General features: G+C 37.0%; 1 protein-coding gene across 2 annotated transcripts; it reads right to left on the bottom strand.

Moving 5' to 3' along the window:
* Nucleotides 1-712: 712 nt before the first annotated feature.
* Nucleotides 713-26,254, bottom strand: LOC127503407 (dual specificity testis-specific protein kinase 2-like). 2 transcript variants are annotated; one of them, XM_051877132.1, is made up of 10 exons: nucleotides 25,738-26,254; nucleotides 25,029-25,098; nucleotides 13,890-14,083; nucleotides 12,759-12,880; nucleotides 10,258-10,306; nucleotides 9,839-9,988; nucleotides 4,027-4,200; nucleotides 3,612-3,695; nucleotides 2,017-2,103; nucleotides 713-1,838 (listed from the first exon to the last, which is right to left on the bottom strand). In XM_051877132.1, exons 2-10 carry the CDS (start codon nucleotides 25,060-25,062, stop codon nucleotides 1,737-1,739), a joined length of 996 nt encoding a protein of 331 aa, XP_051733092.1. In that variant the 5' UTR covers nucleotides 25,063-25,098; nucleotides 25,738-26,254; the 3' UTR covers nucleotides 713-1,736. The 2 variants fall into 2 exon arrangements, with proteins under 2 accessions (XP_051733092.1, XP_051733090.1); XM_051877130.1 differs by having other exon boundaries at nucleotides 25,029-25,095; nucleotides 25,738-26,253.
* Nucleotides 26,255-26,613: the final 359 nt, after the last annotated feature.

The raw sequence follows: 26,613 nt of genomic DNA, 5'->3' as shown, positions 1-26,613 counted from the left end.
TGTGTTTCAGTGAATCACTTGAATGACAGCCTTGTACTGAGAGACACTGATTGCATTTCCCATATAATGAGGCCTGCGTCCATATATTTGCCATGTTCATTTACACCAGAGTCATTTACAACCACCATAGGAACATATTTCCCAGCAGAAATGACACCCACTTACCGTCACCCACATACATTTCCTCGCAGGGAGCCCTGTCAAGTATTCCTCTGGCTGTAAACGCTTCCGTCACAAATCATATATGCTGTTTACCACCACCAAGTGCTCTCATTTCACACCGCTGGTGGCCTCCAAATGGATTTTCCCTGATCATAAATTAACATCACACAGGCCATGTCTCTTACAGGATTGGCCCAGCGAGGATCGAACTTTCGAGCACACACACCATTGTCAGAACGGTAAATCCATGGCCTCCAAGTCACCTCAATTACAGAGAAGAGTACAGGGCAGTAATGCAGACGCCTGTATCAGAGAAACCAAGCAGGACCCCTGAACTGTACCTGAATACTAATGACAAAAATAAGCAATGCTCCATCCATTCACACAAATCAGATTTGTCCAAGAACTTCTCATATTGATTTATTGTCGTGATTTGATTTTAATAGATCTTTTTGTGGTCTAAAGGAGTTTAAAGAGGACATATTGATTTTTTTTTTTTTTGATGGATCTCAACCAATTGTGTTTTCATAAATGTCAAAAGACTTAAAAATGAATTAATATACTTTTATTGGTGTAACTAATAAACTAGAAATATAACTGAACACATATTTGAATGTAACCAAACACCATATACACAAATATAGTCAGGAATAATACAAACAGCTCAATTAGATTCAGTAAACAAAATAGATTCTGGTGTAGAAACACTAGTTAAAGGGCTATACAAACATATCTACAAGGACAAAGTACAAGACACCACTAATATGAGAATATTCACATATTTAAAGCCCCTGTGTGACCTGAGAAAATAGTGATCCACAGCCCTTACTAAAGTACAATAACAAACAGCTCTGGTACTGTTGTTTTAAGTATGATTGTTCAGCTCTTACGCCTAAATGAACTGAATTTTTATTCAGAAATACACTATGTATTTATGTGTAAGCAATGCATCTCTATGCATGTTCTACGACCACAATGTTGAGTTTAATTTTAGAGCTCCATCAATCTGACAGATGCTAACACTGGGAAAATGAGTGACATGGAAAGTGCAACAAGGCAAAAAACAGGTGACATCAACTAAGGAATTACTTGGTACTTGTAAATGCACTGACGGGATATGCTTTTTTTTTTTCTAATCTAGCACACCTTAATTTCTCTAGTTTGGTTTGTTCCAGGTTTGTGCAACCATTGCTATATACTTATATTAAACTGTATAAAAAAGTAAGCTCATATTGTATTTTCCTGAAACCTTCAATAAAGGAATCAAGGGAATTTGGTCTTTTTTTAAAAAAAGATGACAAGTTGGTCCCTAAAGAATCATGTTACTTTCATCTATCTGGCAAAATTCAGCCTCTCGCAATCGTTCAGTGTCACTCTGCAGGCAGGGCGTCCAGAACTGGTTATTGAGTGAACATTCAGTTGAGTGGTTTTGTCCTCAATTACCAGACATTCCCCTGTATGTTCTACTCTTGGGAGAACAGAGTGCCAGTCATGGTCCACCGCTGCAGACTCTTATGCAGTAAAGTCCCTTAAATCCTTCAGTCCAGGGGTTTGTTAGGAGGGATTTGTGAAAATCACCCTGTGGTTAGGTTGTTGTCTGGTGGCTCTAGGGTCTCGGCGATGTCCTCCAGTTCATCCAGCAGCTCAGAGAAGGAAGGTCTTCGAAATGCATCCATCTGAGAGAAGGAAAGAAACAGGATAGGCTTTGGTGTTCCATTGAATCTATACACATCTTCAAAACAGTTAACCAGGTGATTTGGGCTGCCATATTGTGAACGCTGAAGGTGAAATCTCTCACTTGGAAGGTGTGATTGCTATTTACGGTCACTCCATATTAAACACACCACTTCATACCTGGCAACAGCTGGCCGACAGCTCCAGAACCCGCTCTGGGCAGCCGTGCACCAGCTCTCTGAACGATTCCACATTTAGCCCATAGTCCTGTGGACAGATCACACAATGATGTCAATTTTCTTGCACTCTTTCCTTCGAAAGAACATGAAAATGTTTCATACTAAAAGATGTGCCGTTGTCAGAGGAGTCTAAGACAAACTTTACAAACCCTATCTTACCAGAAAATTGTAGGACAAACTTTACCAACAAACTATATTTCACCAGAAGATTGTAAGAAAGACTTTACCAACACACTATAATTCAATAGAAGATTGCAAGACAAACTTTTTTGTCAGACAATTTTAAGACAAACTTTACCAACAAAATGCATCTCATCAGAAAGATCCAAAAACTGTATCTCACTAGAAAAAGTATGACACGCTTTACAAACAAAGTATATTTCACTAGAAGATTGCAAGACAAACTTTACAAATAAACTATATTTTACCAGAAGATTGCAGGACAAACTTTACAAACTTGTCAGAAAATTGTAAGACAAACTTTACCAACAAAATTCATCTCATCAGAAAGATCCAAAAACTGTATCTCGCTAGAAAAAGTATGACACGCTTTACAAACAAACTATATTATTTCACCAAAAGATTGCAAGAAAAACTTCACAAACTATATTTCACCAGAATATTGTAAGAAACACTTTACAAACAAACTATACACAACATTTATAATTAGTGTCAGTAAAATCCTGGTACATAATTTGTACGCTACCAGTTAAAAGTTGGAAATAATTATGATTTTTTAATTTTTTTTTCTGAAAAAAGTCTCTTATGCTCATCAAGGCTGCATTTATTTGATGAAAAATACAGTAAAAGGTTGCACTTTTGATCAAATAAATGTAGCTTTGGTGAGCATAAAAGACTTAAAAAATCTTAATTATTCCAAACTTTTGACTGGAGGTGTATATACCAAATGGTTTAGCCCCATACACATATTAATAACTACACTGAAAAAGTAGATAGACCAGAAAATCATTATCCTCGATGTGATAGAAGAACACGATGAATAATTCCATACTAAAGAATCTAAATGTCCGTGCGATGGTTCCCTTGACCTAGATCTGATCTATCTGTTCTCTCCCCTCCAGACATCATCGGTTGTCCATCAACATTAATGAAGCATAAATGACCACACTGCTGTACACCAGAGGGCAAATACTCCGTCTGACCTTCCTTTTATCCCCAGTGCAGGGAACAGAACCATATTAATTAATGCCACATATCAAGCCTCTCTTGAAGGTTATATGTAACCATCCCAGAGCTCATGCAAGTGCTAAATTATGCATTCTGTGTAAAGATTTAATGTAAATGAACAAATACATTTTGGTCCGCTAATGGGTTAAAACTTAAAAACTCGTACTGTTTTAAATGTATTTGTAAAAATTAATTTTTTTATTTCTTCCTACATGACATGCCACACAAATTTGTTTTTGATTTTATCATTGATGGCCATTTTATACAAGAAAAGTGAACTACATGTTTTGTTTTTAGCATTGCTTTCGTAATGTATGCGATAGAAGGTTGATGGGTTTGAGTGTTTACCTGCGTCCTGGGCAGCACCTCTGGGTCGGCAGGGATTCTTGCTAAGATCTCACACAACATGATCCCGAAAGAAAAGACATCAACCTATGATTAAACAGGAAAAAACGGCCAGTCAGCAGAGGCTGAGTTCAGTCTCTAATCACATCAGCACCAGCACTGCTGGCTCTCTCTTTATCCCTGACAGTGAGGAAGACACAGTTTACTGTATGTGCTACTCATTATAAATGACTTTCCAAATCGGTTCCTCTGCCCTGACCTATTAAGTTTGGCAGCAAATCAGAAGGTTACATTTTAATTAAGAAGCAACTGCAAAAGGTTATGTGGGTTAATGTGAAATCTGTCAGTAAATCAATACTAATTTAATTTTCCTACACGTCTATTTTCAAAGTCGTCATTTGTATTTGATTCTTAGTACCTTGCGATCATACGGCTCTCCTCTAAGCATTTCAGGGGCCATCCAGAAGGCCGACCCCACCAGAGACAACTTCCTGTCTGGGTCATTAGCGGGCAGCTCCCCCACCTCTCTGGCCAGCCCGAAGTCAGTGACCACGGCCTCTCTGCCACGTGAGGTCACACGGATGAGACAGTTCTGCATCAACAAAAACAACAGATTCCACATGTAATATGATGCATGAGTCACGGTTTGAGATCTTTATCTCACATCTTTCACTGCGGTATGAGGAAAGAAAGCAGAAGGAAATTAGTAAAGCATAAAACAATAAGGAAGATTTCTCTCTATCTCAGATTACCAAAACGATATCCAGAACAGAGTTGGCTGATGAGTGAAACCTGTTTAGTTTTCAAAAAAGAACCACAAAGCACAATTACAGTATTACACCACAAGATGGCAGTATTGCTCTATAGGATTGAGCACTCTTTCACTCTGCTTCTCTTTCACAAGGCCCTTAAACTAGAGTATGAAGAAAGATTCAGTCATCACCTGGCCAGCACATCTAATACTACTACTACTAATAATATATAAGATAAAATATAATAATTGAATTTAGTAATAATTAAATATATAATTATTATATTAATATTATACATTAATGAAAAATAAATGGTGAGAGTAAACGAGAGGCACCCACAAGTGACCAACCTCTTCTCTCTGACTTCACACAGTAATCTTTCAGCAGAACATCAGGTAGAGCTATACATCAGTAAGACATCAATGAGAATGTGCAATGCAGTTGCGAGCGTGGTATCATGCTCTGAGGTTTCATGTGTGTCAGTAACAGTAACAGTAGCCCTGTATTTTAAATACACCCACTGACAAAAGGCAGCTATACAACCACACTTCACCTCCAGGAAGAAACCTGAACTTGTCGTGTTATGTAAGCAAGCCAGTTATGCTTCAACTCCACGCTGATAATGGCATCTTTGCTTCAATTAATGCACTTAGATAACAGAAACGTGGAAGAAAACAACACTGAGGTGGGTGATTGCGTGGTATGGAAAGGTTGTATGTGTCTGAGTGTGCTCATGGTTAGGAATAGGTTTAAGCATAGGGTTAGGGGATAGAAAATATAAGTGTAATTAATATTATTAATAATAATAATAAAATAAAATCATGTATAATAATATAATTAGCTCAATAGTCAATGGAAATGTACCCACCATGATAAAAGCAAACATAAGTAATGCTGTGTACTGATTTAAAAAGACTCTGAATCTGTAGTAAACTATAGCAGTAATCTTTGCGCTATGGATTTAAATATCACAAATCATGTGGCTTGTTCAAGAGTGGTATTACTTCTCTAACTAATCAGATTCATGTTTTTTCCTGGAAGATGATAAAAAGCCTTATATTGTGCCAGTAAACAACCCCCTAGCTATGCCCCATCTAACAGGGAACATTCTCAGAACTTTGGCTAACATTCTTGAAAGGTTCTCTCAAAGTTATGAACAAACATTCCTTTAGTAATGTTAATAGAATGTTCTTTCAAAGTTATGTGGTCTTTGATAACGTCATCAAAACGTTAGCACAAAAAAAAAAAACGTTACTTATACATCGTCCATGGAATTTTCCTGAAACATTTTAGTTGGACGTTAGTCTGTTTTTATTTCATCTCAGATGTAATCCCTCCTGGTTAAACCCTCCGCTACAAGTGGGACTCGAACCCGGGTCCACTGGCATGGGAATTGGGTGCTCTAACAAGGAGGCTAAAGACTGCAGTCTCTAGCACTGAGCTCTGCAGTCACAACACTCTACAACAGCAGTATGTTACTTTTAATTATTTTAATCCTAATTCCTAGTCAAATTAGAATGATTTCTTAGTTTTATAAATCATTTATGATGGCATTTTCTATAGATATGATCAGACCTGCAGTCTACTAATGATATTAGAGCGACAGCACTAGGAACGCCCACAAGCGTCTTCACATTACAGAGACTAGCGACATACAGCGAAAAAGTCGCTGGCGGTGTGAACGGGGCTTCAGTCGCTAGAGCAACTCTTGAGTTCAGGGGAGTGAGGTTTACATGCACAGCTCTTACTAGCCTATGTCTGTTACACAGAGAACATTCAAACATAACATTTCCATACGGTTTGCAAAATGATCAAATTTAACATCCACTTAATGTTTTCTCTAACGTTCACATAATCAAGAAAAATGTATTTAAAACATAAAAAAAAGAAGATGTTTTCAAAGTTCAGAAAACATTCAGAAATAACGTTTGCGTAACTTAGGCCCTGTTTACACTAGTGCGTTTTTGTTTTAAAATGGCGTTTTAAAATGAAAAGGATCCTCGTCTACACTGGCGTTTCCACAGCGTTTCAGAAATGATCTCCGTCTACACTACATGACCGAAAACGCATGTCACATGACTGTTCATGCGCGTACAAGTGTAAACAGTTGCCTCTTGCGCATGTATGCAGCCGCAGTATTTAAAAAATGCAGAGTTTAACTGCACAATGGCTGCTAAAAATGACAACAAAGCCAGCAAAGATTGCAGTTCAGTCTCCATGTTATTGTTTACACGGTCGTCAAGGATACGCAGAGCGAATGTGGGCAGCCATGCCATCGTTTTCAAAAGTCTCCATTTTGGTCCGTTTATACTGAAACGCAACCCCGCCGTTTTCAAACTAAAACGGGGTCTGCAGCGTTTTCGAAAGTCTCCGTTTTGGTCCGTTTATACTGAAACGCAACCCGGCGTTTTCAAACTAAAACGGGGTCTGCAGCGTTTTCGAAAGTCTCCGTTTTGGTCCGTTTATACTGAAACGCAACCCGGCGTTTTCAAACTAAAACGGGGTCTGCAGCGTTTTCGAGGTTCGAAAACGCCGGCGTAGGGTAAACAACAGGCGTAACCGTAGGAAAACGTATGCGTTTTAAAACGAAAATGCACTAGTGTAAACGGGACTTCAATGGTAATGTTAGCAAAACTTTCTTTGAACATTTTTGTTAGCTGGGACCCTAGCAACCATCCAGAACACTTTAGCAACCATGTAGCAATGTGACAACAACATAAAGAACCCTTTAGTACGCATATAGCAACACCCTAGAAACCAAAAACATTTTGGCAGTAAGTTACTATAATACGGACAAGCAAGGCTAAGGCTTTGTCTGTTTTTAGTGAAGTTGTGTGCGTGTGAGCAGGGTGAGATGATAAAAGCTTGCAAGTCGACAGGAGTCAGCAGGTCATTTTATATATAGTGAGCGAGAATAAAGAGGTGAAAAGCAGCCTCAGGTCTGGTGTTTTTGGAATGGTGAATGTTGGGTACAACATTAGCATAATAAAGGTCTGACCTCCTCATCTCTGTTCAAACACACAGTCCTGTGCTCGCTGCGCACTGCAGCCTGGCAACTGACACAGTTAAATCTGTCAAAACCAGGACTGCTTTTCACGGCTTAGAACTAAATAGGACTGCAGGATCCCTTCCCAAACAGCAATTTTTTTGTATTTTTGTCTAACTCACTAACAATATTAGTGATGGCGTCATATACACTATCATTCAAATGTATGGGGTCATTAAGTTTTTTTTTTTTTTTTTAAAGAAATCAATACTTTTATTCAGCAAGAATGAATTAAATTGATCATAAGTGACAAATTAAATAATGTTACAAAAGATTTCTATTTAAAATAAATGCTGTTCTTTTGAACTTTCTATTCATCATCCTGACAAAATATATCATGTTTTCCACAATAACAGTGAACACTTGAGCACCAAATCAGCAAATTTGAATGATTTCTGAAGGATCATGCGACACTGTCTGAAGAATACTGGCTGCTGAATATTCATCTTTGCAATCACAGGAATAATTTACATTTTAAAATATATTTCAAAAGGAAACTGTTCTTTTAAATTATAAAAATATTTAACAATATTTCTCTGTTTCTGTTTTTAGTTCACCCAAAAATGAAAATTCTGTCATCTCACCCTCATGTCGTTCCAAATCCGTAAGACTTTTGTTCATCTTCGGAACAAATGAAGATCTTTTTAATGAAATCTGAGAGCTTTCTGTCCCTCCATTGACAGCCTATGCAACTACCACTTTCAAGCTTCAAGTCAGCTTTCAAGTGACTCAAGTGGTTTAACCTCAGTTTTATGAAGCAACGCAAGTGCTTTGTTTGTCCAAAAATTGTTGTGTGCACGCAACAATGTCTGCTTCCCTGCAACACAATGCCGTGGTGCTCTTGTGAACGCGCGTTGGAGATTAATATTTTAATATATTATGTTTTTTTGAACAAACGAAGCACTCGTGTCACTTCATAAAACTGAGGTTAACATGGATTAACATGGATTACTTTAATGATGTACCCTTCTGGAGCTTGAAAGTGGTAGTTGCATAGGCTGTCAATGGAGGGACAGAACGCTCTCATATTTCATTAAAAAGATCTTCATTTGTGTTCCGAAGTTGAACAAAAGTCTTACGAGTTTGGAACGACATGAGGGTGAGTAATTACTGACAGAATTTTCATATTTGGGTGAACTAACCCTTTAATGTTTTGATCAAATAAATGCAGCTTTGGTGAGCATAAGAGGCTTCTTTCAAAAAACAAAAAACAAAAACAAACTTTTGCACGGCAGTGTATTTACAGAAGGAGTTTCAACATGAAGGGTTTCCTGATGTGTTTTTTCTTCACTGAACCTGTATATGGTATTCTGTAAACACATTCAAAAGAAAAACAGAAAGAACCATCACTCTTATTTTCCCTTGGGTTAATCCTGTACCTTTACAGCACACGTCTTCTTTAGGACACAATGTTCTTTACCAAAAAATGTTGAAATACCTTGGCACATGGTGTGAGAATGGTCACATGTGTTTTGGTATCTACGTTCCATCACTTTGCTATTGTGTTCATAATGGACAAATGGAAACTGTAACTGTCAAAAATCTCAGATATGACTTTACACCTTACCAAAGCCTTTCACTCAAGATACTATCAATCTCACAGAGTTTCACACATTGAAGACTATTTGTTACAAAATGCCTTTCCATTTTTTTTTTTATAGTTTCAACTGTAAATTAAAAGAATCCAAAAGCAAATAAGAGCAAAATAGACATTTTTGCATATATACCACACTTAAAATCCATTCAATTCATTGCAAAATGTAGATTTCAAACCAAGCAGCCTCTGTAAGCAAATAATCCTAGCTCTTTTCCCAGAACTAACTTCAGTTGGTTAAAAGTTTGTAAAAAGAGTGAGTTCTGAGAAAATGTCTAGCAATAGTTTGCAGATATCACTTTGATATATTCAATGCAATGCAATTAATTCTTATTTAAAATAATTTTATTTTAATAGATTTTAAGTGTGACTTAAGCATCCAGACAACTTTGGTGTCATTGTGTAAGTATGCCAATCTTCACTTTGATTTTGAGTAAGATTATATGAGATAATAGTATGGTTATCTCATAACTAATATCAGAAACTAAACTTTGCCAAAGCAATAAAAAAAGTCTGTGCCACATCCAGCTATGTTATATGGGAAAGGAGGAAATGGACACTAACTACCACTTAAACACTGGAATACATGGTTCGCTGAATCATTTTGTTCAAAACATGACTCAGGTCAAGTCAGGCAAGTTAATAAAACATTAGAGCTAAAAAACATTAGCCGATATTTCATTAGAGTGACGTTAACAGATGTCTGTAATTATCTATAAATGCAAGGCGTGTTCTTGGCACATACCCTCAAATCAAGGTTGAACGCTGCAAGGTAATATTTCATAATATATCTTTGCCATAACTGCTCAACTTTGATCCCTAAAGGCTGCCAACACACCTTAGAGTTGAGGTCTCTGTGGTAGATGTTCTTGTAGTGGAGGTAGGTCATTCCTCGGCTGATATCGCAGCCCAGTTCGATCTTCTCCCTCCAGCAGAGGCTGACGTCATCCCTGGCCAGCAGCTCCTCCAGACAGCCTCCGCTAACATACTAGGTGGAGGAGGGAAGGACATGAGATTATAAAACGCTTCCAGTCCTGATGGGATTTATACAGTGAAAACACAACTCACTTTTACAGCATGTCAAGTCAGGAAAACTTTTGCTTTGTAGAAAATGATATACTCTTGACACATTAGAAGAACATGATGGTGAGTCACTGGTTTGTGTCATGAGATTTACTGGGCCCGTTGAGAAAGCAAAGATTGCTTGTACTGGAAACAGTGAATTGTGAATACTAAATCCTAAAAGTTGCCACCCACCTCGAGAATTGGGTACAGCTTATTCTCCTTGACACAGATCCCCATGTACCTACAACAAGAAAATCAGAGTAATTTACTTTATCCATCCGGAAATTAGGAATTATGCAAAGTTTAGAACATTTATTGGCAATGCGAAATCATCTAATCATCACCTGCAATCTGTGTAAACCCTTTTAAATTGACTTGAAACTCGTAATTGAAATAAAACTTAATTTCAAGCATTTTAGAAGTGCAAATTAAACTAGATTTTACATTTTCAACCAAATGTGAGTGCCTAAAGTTCACTGCCTTAATGCTAGCGTGTTGCAGGTGTTTACCATGGCATTGCTATGCAGATACTAGGTGCTAGTAGTTTTTAGTTGTGTTAGTAGTGTTCTGGGTGGTTGCTAGGGTAGTCAAAATGCCACCCCAACTTTCTATGGCTGCGTTCAGACTGTCAGTCCAAATCCAATTTGTGTGCATATCCAACTGAAATTTGATCAGATTTAGCAAGTGTGAATGTCAAAAAAAATCACATGAAATGCGATTTTTACAAATCCGTTTTGAGCTACATTCATATGTGGTTTAAAATCCTATTCAAATCGCATTTCTTGAAATCCGTTTCAGTCTGACAGCTCATCGGATTTTGCGTGGTTTATGTGACTTTCTCATGTCATGTAATACATAAATGTCAGACATTGTTATAGGAAACAAGCTGAGAAACAAGGTTGTGTTGTTGCAAACTGCCAGGCCAACAAAAAATGACAATAAAACGGAGATATGTTTTGAAACCGGCGTATGTATTTCATTTCAGCTGCTGCCTCATAAGACACGGTAGTCCAGAGCGGCGGCTACACATTGTCATGTTGTAAATAAGACAACATCTGTATTGCAAACCCCTCCATTTTTGCGGTTGTTGTTGTTGTTGTTGTTTTTTTGGCGTATACCTACCAATGCAACATCATTGACAAAGAAACCAATGCAAATATTTTGGAAAAGAAAGAGTGGCATGGACACACAAATCAGATCTGAACAGTTGCGATACACAATGTGGACAGTCAATTTCAGATCAGATTCCAATCAGATACACCAATAATTGGATTTGGACTGACAGTGTGAACGTAGCCTATGATACTATGGCCTGAATATAAAAGGTTAGCCTAAATGTTTACTCTTTCCCTAAGTATGAGCAAATAGAGATAATAATCGATCATTATTTTCATGTTACGAATGATGACTAATAAATGTCTGATGGCAAGTCAATTGTTTCAAATTCTACAAAAGAATTTATGTATCACAACATTGTACAGTATGAAAAATTGATATTCATATGAAAATTTTTCTAAAGATTACATTTAACAGTGTCATTAAAATTTGAAGACTAAAGGCCGGTTCACACCAAGAACGATAACTAAAAAGATGACGATAAAGACAGTTCTAAAAATCATTTTAAATAAATATAAAAGAATAGAATAGAGTCCACATCACAACTATAGCGATATAGAGGAACGATATAGTTGGGATCACTTTCAGAACAATTTTTTTCCAGCTGTTGGATGATAAAACACAGACAGCCAATCAGAATCCATTCTAATTCAAGGGCTCGCGCATTTAAAATGGCAGACGACATTGTGGAGAACATAATCGTCGAGGTCCAATAGTATCCAAGCCCCCTTTTCAAGGATACTTGAAAGAAAATGGATAAATGGAAAACAATCGGTCATACCCTCAGAATAAATGGTGAGAAGTATTAACAATGAGATCATTATACCAGGCTAGCAAACAGTGTAACATAAAATTACTTCAGGCATCCAGGGCTAGTTTTGACAACATTGCCTTGCTTCCGTTGAAGTTGTTTTTATTCCACTATATTGACTTTGTCAGCTAAATTCACTGTTGGATTAGATCGATTACACTAGCTATTCACTCGAAACACAGCATGCTGAGGACATCTGCTGGTTAAAGCTGTGTAAATGCAATAAGAACAGCAAAAACATGTTCAATGACGTACACACTCGTTATTGTTTGTTGGTGTGGAGGCAAATATAGTTATCATTATAGTTATCGTTCTTGGTGTGAACGGGCCTTAAGATTTGAAGATCTAACTCATATTAGAATTTAACATGCACAAATTAAATATCCAATAATGGCCGATACCAATGAACTAAAAATCTCTAATACTGGCCGAAAATTGATAAGGTGTAGATATGTATCCTTACAAGCAGTACTAATAATTATGCTTGTTTTAGCAAACATTACTAAAGCTTAGTAACTAAAACAAGGGCTGTGTGTAGGCATTACAGTCACCCAGGCTGATGCTTTTAATATCAGAATATCTGTAGTCAATCACTAGTTACTTTTGTTCAAGGTCAGGAAATTTTAATCCAGTCAGGTTTTGTTATTCAGTATTAGGCAAATAGAGTCAGAGTTGTTTTCTTCTCATGTTCTGAGTGGGCGCTATGAGCATCAGGCCGGCGTGGGATTGATGGAAGTGATTAATCGCGTGCGCAGAGGCGGCTCACCTCACAATGTTCGGGTGGGAGAGTTTCTGAAGTAGACTGATCTCCCTCACAATGCTGTTCTGATCCACGTCATTCTTATAGATCTTCACCACCATCACCTTTTTTGTAGTGCTGTGCATCACCTGAGTGGTAGAGAACAACATCACATTGACTAGAGTGGGAGTTTCAACAGGAGGGATTTCCTTCACTGAGATTCTCTAAACACGTTCACAACAAAAAGAAGCATCTCTCTCATTTTCCCCTGAGGTAATCCTATTCCTTTACAGCACACGTCTCCTTTAGTACACAATGTTCTTTACATAAAATGGTCACAGTGGAGGCATGTGGCACAGTTTTTCATGTTCCGTGTGCACTGATATTAAACACGTCATCTACGTTCCATCACTCTGCTATTGTAAAGCTCTGTTGTGAGCCGAGTCCTCACCAAAGTCAATCACTCAAGATAATGTCAAGCACTAAGAGTTTCACACATTGGCATTTTTGTGAGGTCTACTTGTAACAAAATGCCCTTTAGATTCTTTCAACTTGAGTTATGAAGGTAAAGTAACGCAGCAGGGAGGATATTTTGCAAGATGAGGCATGGCATATAAACAAAATGTGGTTCCTCAAATATTTTTTAAAAACATATAGTTATTTTCTTGTTTGTGAAGGTTTTCAAGACCATTTAAGCTTGACTGGGTGGTGACGGTACATGACGTTAAACATGTATTTCTTTGTTGGGTTAAAAACCGTCTGCAGGATGTAGCTTGTTTTTGGAAGACTACAGACACGCCATGTCTGTACAGTTCTGTTGTAAGGACTAACAGGGCCGTGACTTCCAGACAAAATGATTTGAGGATTATTTAACATTTTGGCAACAGAATTTGGTATGGAACAAAACCTTTGCTCTTTGAAGGCAGCAAGTGGTGGAACGAAAACATTGAAGGTCTTGAGTGCCTAAGATCTCGATGTGCCTCATTTTCACAGGTTTGATTAAAAGGGCAGATTATCTAAACAGATTCTGTGCTGTTCAATATCAGTGATACAGCAGCTGCGTCCATTATTACATGCTGCCTTTAGTACATTTTTTGTACTAAAACTTTCCATCTCCAATTTGTTTTTGCTCCTCCATTATTGAGAGGAAACCCTTACCTTGTAGACCTTCGAGAAGAAGCCGGTTCCGATAAGCTCTGCGCTGAAGTCATCCCAGAATTCCAGCTTGCGGACGGTGGTGCGGAGTGGCTGCCAGCAGTCGGCCTGGCAGTAGGTGTCTGTGGACTCGCTGAGCAGCGTGGGACTGACCGGTTCCGGAGTCTCATCTACCTCACACATCTTAGATATCTCATCTGCAACAGAAAAAGCAGAAGCAAGAGAGATAAAGCTTAGTTTTAAACTGCAGAAGTGGATCTAGAGCAATCAAAGCAACCAAGATTTATTTGTAGGACATGAAATAATCTGCTTTGTAATACAAAATAAATACATAAAATACACCAACAATTCATCATATACAGCCTTAAACATATGACGTAAGACCAGTTTTGTAGTAAAGCCAGCATTGTTTGGGATGAATCCTAATGCACAACTCTGCATCTTTACAGAGGATAATCCAAAAAAAAGATGAAAAATGACTGCCATTTCTTTTCTCCAGCTGTAACCTCAAATAACAAAATGGTTCTATATAAAATATGTGCATATTTGCAAATCCTTTACAAATATCTTTATCATACTACATACTTAACAAAACCTGCAGGTTCATAAGACAGATTCACAACAAAAACTTTTTACTGTTTAACCATGTATTTGCATTGCGTAATATATTTATATCGCTGTTGCAGTGTTTATGACTATAGAAAATATAAATTTAAATTCATAATTTTTTGATATAGGTCAACCATTACTTTGACAAATTTTTCCATTAATTTTTCAGTACTTCATTTCAGTACTTTATTTCCAGTACTTTATTTTTTCAGTACTCAGTTCTTACAGTATTTTTAATAACATTTCCATAAAAGTGCATAAAAAGTTCCATAAAAGATAGCAGGTTGATACAGTTCAATGAGTTTGTGATGACAAAATCTTTAAAACATACTCAGTTTTGTTTGAGAAACAAGTAAAGGAGATACCCTTGAGCACACCTGCATATTCTCCTTTGTTGTCGGAGTTATATCCAATTTCAAATTTACCCATCTTGAAAAGAACCTCTGGATCTTGGCCAGATGTCTTCCTATCTAAGTTGGTAGCTTTTGGCCTAAATAAGCTACAAAGTCCACCAGTAGTTAAAGTTCTAGCTATGCAAGCTATCCTTGAATTGGGGTTGTGTCCGAAATCACATACTCTCTGAGTAGCTACTTATTTTGAATAAGTAATTACTTCACGAAAAGTAATTACTTTTTTTCACCTACTATATAGGTGAAAAATACTTTTTTACACCTACTATATAGTAGGAAAGTATGTGATTTCGGATACAGTCCGTGACTTTAAAGATGGCTTGGCTTTATTTAGGCCAAGAAGATATGACATAACCATTTCCTAAGAGATTCTTAATGATTTCACAGGATGAACTCACAACATGAGGTCAAAATGTAGACTTTGGTCTAAATAAAACAGGGCCAGCCAAAGTTATATTCATTTATGTCTCTCCTGATGCTTGGTGTAGATAATGCCATGTACTATGCAAGCCTTTATGTGCTACACTAGCACAAACTTGTGTCTGACAATGAGATCTATACAGACCACGGCTTGCAAATAAAAACTGTACATGTGCAACTGTGCATAGTGTAGATAAGTCTGGACATTTTATTGAGTTGCGTACTAGCGTGTCAGCTGGAGATGACATCATTGCTCGACTGAAACCACGTCATCTTTGGTGCCCAGAGCACCGGGTGTCCTAACTGCCCAATAACATGATTACTGGCTTTCACACGCAACATCCTAAAGGGTTTCTCAGTGATGATCGTGCCACAACCTCTATCCATCAGCTGCCACCAACACACCAGCCTATGACCCCAGGCTACTGACATCAACACACCCCCTCGCACTGTACTAGATATGTGTTTGCTTAGATATTCAAAGCTCTGTATCGGTTGCAATAATCCCAAAGGTGATGACGCATTGCTGCTGCACTGGAAAGATCTGGAAAGTAAAATCCATATAATATCAGTGTTACCTCAGCATAAACAGCAATTAGATAACTAACTGGCCGCACATATGGAGAAAAGACTATAATCATTAGAGAAGGGATTTGCAGTGAGAAAGAGACAAAATAACTGTATGGGTTAGATCACTGCTCTGATGTTTGTCTACAAGATACACAATTTATTCCATCAACATGTTTTTGTCAAGTTTTTTTTTTTTTTAAACTGTAGCTGCCTATTAAAATTGTTTTGACCTTGTTTTTGTGCTTGTTACTGCTTGTTGTTGTTTTACAAATTACAATGCACTAACCAACAAAATATCAGGATTACTTTGTTTTTTTTTTGGACAATGGAAATACCAAGGGATTCTTTTTGAGTAACATGGATATGAATATTGTATATGAATAAGGTAATTATTCAATACAATAGTGTTTTAGAAAAATATAAATTGTGGCTGCATTCTAATGTATTTACAAAAATAAATCACTTTAACCTCTTATATGTAATTTGTAATATTATGTAATATTTAAAATATTAGAAAAAGAAGAAGATGCTCAAAAATAAGATAGTTTTTATATATTTAACATTTTTGGTCACTATATACATCCCTCATCAGTGTTGGGGAAAGTTACTTTTAAAAGTAATGCATTACAATATTGCGTTACTCCCTAAAAAGTAACTAATTACATTACTTTTTATGAAAAGTAATGCGTTACAGGCTGGGCTTGCTTGTTTGTTTTTAAATAACAACAAAAAAAAGTTCTGTTTTGGACAAATGTTAAAGGGTTAGTTCACCAAAAATTGAAAATAATGTCATTTATTACTCACCCTCATGCCGTTCCACACCCGTATGACCTTCGTTAATCTTCAGAACGCAAATTAAGATATTTTTGTTGAAATCCGATGGCTCAGTAAGGCCTGCATAGCCAGCAATGACATTTCCTCTTTCAAGATCCATAAAGGTACTAAAAACATATTTAAATCAGTTCATGTGCGTACAGTGGTTCAATATTAATATTATAAAGCGACGAGAATATTTTTAGTGCGCCAAAAAAACAAAATAACGACTTATATAGTGATGGCCGATTTCAAAACACTGCTTCATGAAGCTTCGGACCGTATGAATCTTTTGTGTCGAATCAGCGGTTCGGAGTGCCAAAGTCACGTGATTTCAGCAGTTTGGCGGTTTGACACGCGATCTGAATAATGATTCGACACAAAAGATTCATAACGCTCCGAAGCTTCATGAAGCAGTGTTTTGAAATCGGCCATCTATTTTGAGACTTCAGCAGGCATCAAATTTGAAATTAGCTCATTTTGTGCATAAAATTGTAAAATTGTAAAACATCTGTTACGTTATCTATGTTCTATTGTGAATAAAATATTGGCTCATGTGATTTAAAGTCTTTTAGTTTTCATTTTATTCAAATTTAAAAAATGTCCCAACATTTCCGGAATTCGGGCTGTACAATAACCATCATGTTCACACAGCGCACACAACACCTCTGCACTTTATTTCTCTCAACATGGGGACAGGAGAGCTGTCAGTCAATAAATGTGAAAAAGTAACTTGCGTTACTTATTTTAAAAAGTAACTTAGATATTTTGTTGTAAATTGAAAAAGTAATGTGTTACTTTACTAGTTATTTAAAAAAAGTAATCTGATTACATAACTCAAGTTACTTGTAATGCATTACCCCTAACACTTTCCCTCACATATTTGGTCACTACATATTTTCCATACCTTCATTTAAGTCATTTAATAGTTTTGATAACTTTACTATTATTCTAAATGTGCAAAATAGTAACAATAAAGAATGAGCCACAACTTTCTAATATTGTTAAACAAAATACCATGTTATTTCCATCTGATACCATTACTGTATCACAGTACCACCACAATACTGCATGTAAGGATGATTTGTGGAAAAACATGGCATATGTTGAGCACACATATGCTAACAAAAGGTGTTGATTGAAACGTTTCTTTTTCACGCTTGGATAATATTAAATGCTGCCGCATTGCATTCGTGTTTGGCTGCATGTGTGAACAAACAAAAGCATTTTTCCAAAAACTTTCTTGAATACTTTATGATGGCATATGTACATAAGATGTAATAAGATCCATCGGGGTCTAAATCTTGAATTTCTGTTATCATCTAAAGGGATCGTTTCCAGAATTATCTAAAGTAAACAGCACTCAAAGAGAGATACAACGAGAGACAAGATAAGAAACTCACTAATCCTGTACGATAAGAGAGAGAGAAAGAGTGATTACTGCCAATGCATAACTGGCTGATATTTGATATCTCGTACTATCACGCACAAACCCATGCACATGCACGCACACAGATGCACTGACTCTTAACGCCATCCTCAAATGTCATTGTCGTTACGCGTGACACTTGAAACCTGCTTCGCCAGACTTACCAAGCCTCTCTCACATGCACATGACAATGGTGGACAAAGGATCGACTGACGTGGTCTTTGAGGGGGTTCAGCAACCCCGGGTGTCTCTTTCAGTGTATGTGGCTATGATAATGTAAATGAGACATGGAAAGAACAAACAGTTCAAACAAGTGTAGAATGGATTCAGATGTGGTGTGACGCAAAGCACTTGCTTGATCTGTACCTTGGAAAGAGAGGAAGAAATTAGACAGTCTTAACACAAGGCTCCTACTGAAATGGTGAACAGCACAGCTTCATCCACTTAGGGTCTGACTCTGAAGAAAAGTAAAGCAAACGTTGTGGAGATTGTAAAAATGTGGTTTAGGGTGATTTATTCTACAGTGCCGGTGCCGTTCTAATAACTAGTGGCAACTTATTCCATAGATTAAGCAAACGCACGATCACCCCTGTGTTTAGATCTAGTTCTTGGCACTGTTAAAAGTGCAAGATCAGTGGATCTAAGTGATCTAGGAGGAACATGACTTACGAGGAGGTCTGCGAGATAAGAAGGAGCAAGGTTATTGATGGACTTGAAAACGATAACCAGGATTTTGAACTCAATTTTGTATTTTACAGGTAGCCAATTCAACGAGACAAGTATAGGAGTAATATGTTCATATTTTCATGTCTGTGTCAGGAGTCTAGAAGCAGAATTCTGTACTAGTTGCAACCGAGCCAAAGTTGACTTATTAATACCATAGTAGAGTGAGTTACAGTAGTCTAGGCGGGAAGATATCAACGCATGGATGATTTTCTGAGTATCTGAAAAATTTAAAAAATGGCTTAACTTTCACAATTTGACATAAATAAAAAAAAGCAAGACCGAACCACAGAGTTTATTTGTTTATCCATTTTAAGCTCATTGTCGATTCAGATGCCCAAGTTTTTGACACACAATCTCATATTTGGTTCAAATTGTTTATGTTTCGTTTTAAGGATTGCTGATACTGACCCAAATAAGATGATTTCCTTCTTGGATTCGTTGAGATGAAGAAAAATATAAGGACATCCACTTTGTAAGATCTTGAAGACAGGCTGTCAAAGTGTCAAGAGACTTTGCATTTCCTTTTTTGATCGGCATGTAAATTTGTGTGTCGTCAGCATAGCAATGAAATGATATCCCATGTTTCTCAAAAATATCACATAATGGGAGCATATATAAAGAGAATAAGATTGGAGCTAGAATGGAACCCTGCAGAACTCTGCAAGCAAGGTGTGCAGTAGAAGAAGTGAAATTAGCAATGTTAACTGAAAAAGATTGGTTAGTCAAATAGGATATAATTTAGAACATTTCCCTGCAGTAAAGTGTTCTAGGCGGGAACTAAGGATAGAGTGATTAACAGTATCAAACGCTGCTGTTAGATCGAGAAGTACGAGAATCACGGAATCACCAGAATCGACCGATTATGATCTATAATGTTCTAAATATGAATATTTTTCTTACAAAATCGCATCACTTCACTTCAGAAGGCCTTTATTAACGCTCTGGAGCCGTATGGATCACTTTTGTGATGGATGGATGTGCTTTTTTGGGCTTCAAAATCATGGTTACTATTCATTCCCATTATAAAGCTTGGAAGAGCCAGGACATTATTTAATATAAGTCCGATTGTGTTTGACTTGAGGGTGAGTAAATTATGGGATAATTTTCATTTTTGGGTGAACTAACCCTTTAATTTAAGCCCTGTCCGTGAAACCAGGCCTTATATTCAGAAACAGACTATCTGCAAAATCAGATAGTCTTTAGCATTTAGTGTCCACCAAAACATTTTCAACTTTTTACTCTCAGCGACAAGAAAAACAACAACAAAAGCACTCAGCGTGAAATAAACACTCAGTGCCTCATCACGCTGCTGGCATTTGGCGCTCCCTTTGAAAACAATTGAAAAAATATGCTACCATATGGAAACACTTTGGTGGGCACACAACCTATATGTCATTCAGGTAGCTTTCACTGTGATAAAACTCTTCAAAGTCCACAGAGGAAAAAGAAACTAAAAAACATGGGCTTGTGCTGTTAAACAACTGAAGGGTTAAAACAGGCCTTATCCACAGTAAATAATTCAGTGTAAGGCGAGAACTCTCATGTGAGTCTCTTTGGATGCTCTCCTTTAGAGATCTATTGAGTTTCCTTCTGTCTGTGTGGCAACTGAAGCTCCCTGGGTCACATCCCCTCTGCTTTCTATGACGTGAGCTCCGGAGCGTGTGAATGAGACAGAAAGAGTGAGAAAAAAAAAAACCCGAAAGAGGTGATGAAGAATTACAGTTTGGCTACATTCATCCCAAAGCTCCATATTATGTTAGAATATTCAGTGCAATGTCGTCTCACAGATGGTTACTGAAAACACAAGCTGTGAAAATCTGTCATTTCACATCGGTAACCATCTCTAAGTGCTTTGATTTGGCCGATAATAACCCTGAAGTCAAGCGTGGGTTAAGCAGGTCTCAGTCATCATAGGTAATGCAGATGGCGCATGCATAATTTACACATACAGGACGGGTGTGATGAGTATTCAAATACATTCCGGACAGAGACACTCCTATAAATGTGGGTCAAATATCAGTACAGCTAATGAACATTAAACCAGACTGCAAAGTAGTCATATTTAGGTCACACTTCAGATTAGGTCTGGTCTGTCAGTCGTATAATGGTTGTCAATGGGAACTCCATCTATAAGAGTCGAAAAAACATGCACAGACAAATCCAAATTAAACCCTGCGGCTCGTGACGACACATTGATGTCCTAAGACAAGAAACGATCGGTTTGTGCGAGAAACCGAACAGTATTTATATCATTTTTCACCTCTAAAACACCACTACGTCCGGTTGGTGAGGTCTGAACGCGCTCTGACAACGGAAGTGATGTCTCGCACTCATTGAAGTATAAGTGCGAGACATCACTTCCGTCATCAGAACGCACGTTCAGACCTCACCAACCGGACTTAGTGGTGTTTTAGAGGTGAAAAATGATATAAATACTGTTCGGTTTCTCGTACAAACCGATCGTTTCATGTCTTAGGACATCAATGTGTCGTCACAAGCCGCAGGGTTTAATTTGGATTTATCTGTGCATGTTTTTTTGACTCTTATAGATTTTGTTACCATTGACAAGCATTATACGACTGACAGACCGCAACAGTTGGAGTTGAAAATCATCATTTGTGTTCTACTGAAGAAACAAAGTCACCCACATCTTGGATGCCCTGGGGGTAAGCAGATAAACATCAAATTTTCATTTTTGGGTGAACTATCCCTTTAAGTTTATGTATTGGGTAGGATTAAGGGATGTAGAATATGGTCAGGCAGAATACAGCATTAATATGTGCTGTATAAGTACTAATAAACAGCCAATATCCTAGTAATATGCATGCTAATAAGCAACTAGTTAATGAGAATTGGACCCTAAACTAAAGTGTTATCCATATTTATACCAATCAAAATTATCCGGTTTGATTCAGTTTGTTCCATAACAAAAATGATAGACTTTTTTTATTTTTCTAGACTGTTTAAAGGGGTCCAGTCATACATTTTAATGCTAATAAAGTTTATTGCACTAAAAACAGTAGTAATTTTGTTTACCGTGACCATTTTCCAGCCTCTCTGATGATTAGAATTAAACATGCTTTCTTTTCTGCTGCAGTGCCTTTACGTAGATACTCTATATGTAAATTAGCACTTTGCATGTGAAATGATTATTAAAATGAATTATATAGTTGACACTGCCCCATGCATTTACATAACAAACTCTTTGCAAGGCCTGCATTACATTCTGACAGGTTCATACAACTATCCACACTGAAATGTGATGCAACAGTTACAGTTGGACGTGATCAGGAAGATTGTTGAAAATAAATTTTCTTTCCAGACATTATGCAGAGCTGTATGTGGAGTCTCACAGCAAAAAACAGAAAAACATTTGGCAGAGTATCTTACTTAATGTTAGTTATATACAAACTGTACTGTAGTCATAGTTACTTCTTCTTTTGGTGTTTAGGATTAATTGTTTCTATCCCACTTTGTCCTTAATACTTCACTATGACTGTGTGAGTCAAACTGAATACAGAAAAAGTATTGTTGGAGTGGCGTTTTCTACAGAAATGATTCTGTAGAAAACGTTAATGAAATAATTTGTACGTCTCTCGAATGTTGTCAAGTGTAAGTATCAATTAATGTCAAAACTACACGGGGTCCAACAACTGATTGTTTTACAACAAACAGACGTCTAATCACAGGTTATCGGTTTCATTAAAAAGAAACAGAGTAAAGGAGTCACCCTGCAGGACACGGATAGCTGAGCTCAGGCAAACACTGGAAAAAGCTGGTACAGTGAAGTCAGGGAGGTCAGGCATTTGAGTAAAGTGATAAAAAGCCATGTACATTATACCCTTCAAAAGTTTGGGCTCAGTAAGAACGAAATTAAAAAAATACATCAGGATGCATTAATTTGATTAAAAGTTTCAGTAAAAACTTTTACATTATTACAAAAAAAAAAAAAAAACATTTTAAATAAATGCAGTTCTTTGAAATTCAGACTGCATATTGGGTTTCCATGTTTTATGTGGACATTCCATAGACATAATGAAATTTATACTGTAAAAACTGTATATTTCTGTCCCCAACCTAAAACTAACCCATCACAGAAAACTTTCTGCATTTTTACATTTTCAAAAACATCACTTATTATGATTTGTAAGCAGTTTTCCTCATGGGGACCAAAAAATGTCCCCAAAAGGACAAGGATTTCAGATATTGCCATCTTTGTTGGGGACCTTTTGTCCCCATTACGTAGGGTTTACCCGAACCATACACACACACACACACACACACACACACACACACACACACACACAGGGTGCGGTTCATACCAAGACACCATTCTGTGAAATTCCACACTTTGTGAGGATTCTGTAGCACCTGACATGAGACAAAAAGCATATATCTGCTAGTCTTACCAGACTAGAAATCAACATCAAGAGGACAGAGACACACCAAATAAAGCCTTAGAGAACTACATAATCCAAATTCAGAAAGGTCAAATCCCAGAAATGCAACATCCACAAGTGTGGCCTAAAGAACTGATATGATTGGAAAATCTTAGGCTGTCCAGCAAAGTCACCGACACCTATGAAAACGAGACTCTTTTCCGTTGTACAAGGGTTTTAAGACACTTGATCTCCATTTGCACGTGTACGGACGGATCTACCAGCTAACACGACGCAGCTCCAACCGACTCTTTAAAACTAACCGGCTCCATCTGGTAATATACAAAACGTGAGAGAAAAGGTCATCTGATTTTCCACAGAGGGGATTTATTCTGATTACATCAAGAAAAAGGGAGATTAGCTACAGAATGAGATCATTAGCAGGTTGCGTGCTGCTGATTTGCCCAACTACAGCAGTCATAATGAATCAAAGCCCTTGTTCTCTTTGTTTAGCCCACATAGATGATCTTTAACCTTCTATTGAGACCTTCCACTACAACTGGGACAGTCAACAGTGATTCCAACAACTTTCAAGTTGAACTAACTGATGGACATGCTGTCCAAATCATTCATGACTGGGTATATTCCCTCTTGGATAACATCACAGAACTGTCAGAAAGGTCACTGACCTCAGGTCTGAGATGTATCTAGTTTGGCAAAACCCATAAGCAACAATATGAAATTTATACAAACTGACTGCAGTATAGTTAGACATTTTGTGACCCTGAAGACTGGAGTAATAGCTGTTGAAAATTTAGCTTTGCCATCACAGTAAGAAATTAAAGAAATTTAAAATGTAATAATATTCACAGTATAAGAGACTTCTGTTCGACAGCTTCTGTGGCATGTGAGCACAGAAACTAATTTCAATTTGTCTCTCAGTTTGTAAAAAAGAAACAAAAAATGCATTGACACATGCACTCTCAATAGAAGTCTATGGGGAAATCATTCATCGTTTTGCTTCCTGTAAAGCAACTGATAGCAGAGCAAATAAAAAAAAAGTCATTTTTTTTCAACAGATTTTAGTGTAAACCTCATAAAAGTTGTTTCCTACATCCAGCACATGATGCTTAGACTGCAAATGACATTGATCTTGAAATGTCTGTGTTTTTATCCTTCTGCAATGTTTCTGTTTGTGCTAAATTGACAGTGCTGGTAGATACCCTGCAGTCTGTTACCTCGGTAGATATAAATATCTGATTTACCACCTACTTTACATTTCCATTGGTACTCGCTAACCTCTCAACAAACCTACGTAATGTGTAAAACAATGTCACAAAATATACTATAAATCCTCTTGATAGATATAAGCAAAAAATTAGAGAGAAAGAATATTTTTAAAGTCACGCACACATGGTTTGAACACCCAGTGACATAAAACACAACATCTATCAAAACCTGACAGTATATTTGTATTTATTAGCATTTGTAATTGAATATTTGCCAACTGCAGTAAACGTCAGATGTCATTCAGTAACAGCTGGGCAGACCGGTAGACTAACCCATCATTTTCCGCTGCAATACAATCCAAACTTCTGACCTAACTTGCAACTAATTTTAACCCAGGCTATTAGAAGGTTCATATCCATCTCAGTCCATACAAAATATCGGAGACATGGACTTATAGCCTGCACATGAATGTAGCCAAATAAATTCTGCATGGTCATTTCTTACAAAAAGAGAAGGAAAGTATTTTTACAAGTAAAACTATAAATAGGCTACTTACTCCATCGGTTCAATAAGCTGTTCATATGCATCATGAGGAGATGTTGATGGTCAGCTTCCTGTGACTTCTTCTAAGAGAGACCACACAAGTGTGAAATATTTGCGGAGCAAATGATACCAAAATATGCACTGAAGTGAAGAGATGAAGTGGTGATTGACCAGGGTTTATTTTCTTCTCTCCACACTTCTTTTTTGTAAAGCTAGATCTTGTCTATACTTCTAAAGCTAAAGAAACAGTGTTAGATAAGTGTTCTTAACTAAACTTGCTAGATAACAGATTATTTACTTATACATTTGGAGTTTGGACACTGATTTGTTCAGACCATCTTTTGAGTTAAAAGTTTTAAATTGAAACAGAAACAGAAAACCCTAAAATGAAAATATATGTATATGTGTGTGTGTGTGTGTGTATTTATGTATGTATGCATGTGTATATATATATATATATATATATATATATATGTATGTGTGTGTGTGTGTGTGTGTGTGTGTGTGTATATATATATATATATATATATATATATATATATATATTATTCAATTAATTACCATGCGTGAGATATTTAATATTAAAATAAGCCTACATAATAAATAAAAAATATCTAAATAGTTCCATAGTTCCTAATATTCAGTATCTAAACATTAACCAAAACGGTAGCATCTCAATAGCATCTCTAATTTGATTACAAGAAAGGAAAATATATACTTACAAAACCACCTGCCTCTCAAAATTCTTTCTGGCACCTTCCAGCGAAAATGTTCCTTAGATGTTAATGACAGATTAAATCGTGAATCCACACTGTTATGAAGGCTTCCTTCTCGGACAGATGCGCAATTCAGTGCGCATTCCCGCTGATCCGCGCGCTACTGCGTTCCGCCGTTCACAACCACAGAACGCGCGCACAGCTCAAGTCAATACACGTTTGATCAGTTGCCATAGGAACCTGCGAGACGAAGCCTTCATGCTGATCATAGGCTCCACTTATCTGCGCATACAGTTCTCAGACTGCAAATTTGTGGCGCTTCCCACACGCAATAGATTTTCTTTAGTTATCTCGCAGAGTATCTTTCATATTTTGGTGTCGAATGTGTGAATATGGCAATTACGTTCTACAATTTCGTGTTTAATATCCTCAGAGGTGTCACGAAATACCAAATTACCTATATAAATGCGTGTCTTAATCCCAGTCGGATTTATTTTTGAGTCTATGAAAATATCTTTCAATCTTATGGAAAAACAAAAAAAACAAAACTTTAAATATTCTAAGTCTACTGATATTTTTTGTTTGCAGAATGAACAATCTGTCACCTGACCACTGTCCTCTGACGCCCTCTAGTGAAGTATACATGGAATTTAAAGGAATATTTCTTACCTGAAAGGAACAGTAAACTCGAGGGAAAGAAAAAGAAAATTAAGAAAAATAAAAATTCAAAATTCTGTCATTTACTCACCCTCATGCTTTCCCAAACCTAAATGGCATTCTACCTACTGTGGAAAAAACCCCGAAAGGACAGAAAAATCATAATTTGTGTGAACTATTCCTTTAAATCTACATTATTACTATACTATGTAGGCCTATTGTTTG

This window comes from Ctenopharyngodon idella, chromosome 21, assembly GCF_019924925.1.
Source record: "Ctenopharyngodon idella isolate HZGC_01 chromosome 21, HZGC01, whole genome shotgun sequence".
In the NCBI taxonomy this organism is placed as follows: Eukaryota; Metazoa; Chordata; class Actinopteri; order Cypriniformes; family Xenocyprididae; genus Ctenopharyngodon; species Ctenopharyngodon idella.
The sequence above is the reverse complement of the archived record's forward strand: the minus strand, read 5'-3'. Positions and strand labels throughout refer to the sequence as shown.

Bases quoted from the DNA above. Each gene is read 5' to 3' on its own strand.
- LOC127503407 (XM_051877132.1), bottom strand. From the start codon at position 25,062: ATGATGCATATGAACAGCTTATTGAACCGATGGA. The intron at 14,084-25,028 runs GTAAGTAGCCTA...TTTCTGTTGCAG, and splicing joins CAGCTTATTGAACCGATGGA to ATGAGATATCTAAGATGTGT. The intron at 1,839-2,016 runs GTATGAAGTGGT...TCCTTCTCTCAG, and splicing joins TGTCGGCCAGCTGTTGCCAG to ATGGATGCATTTCGAAGACC.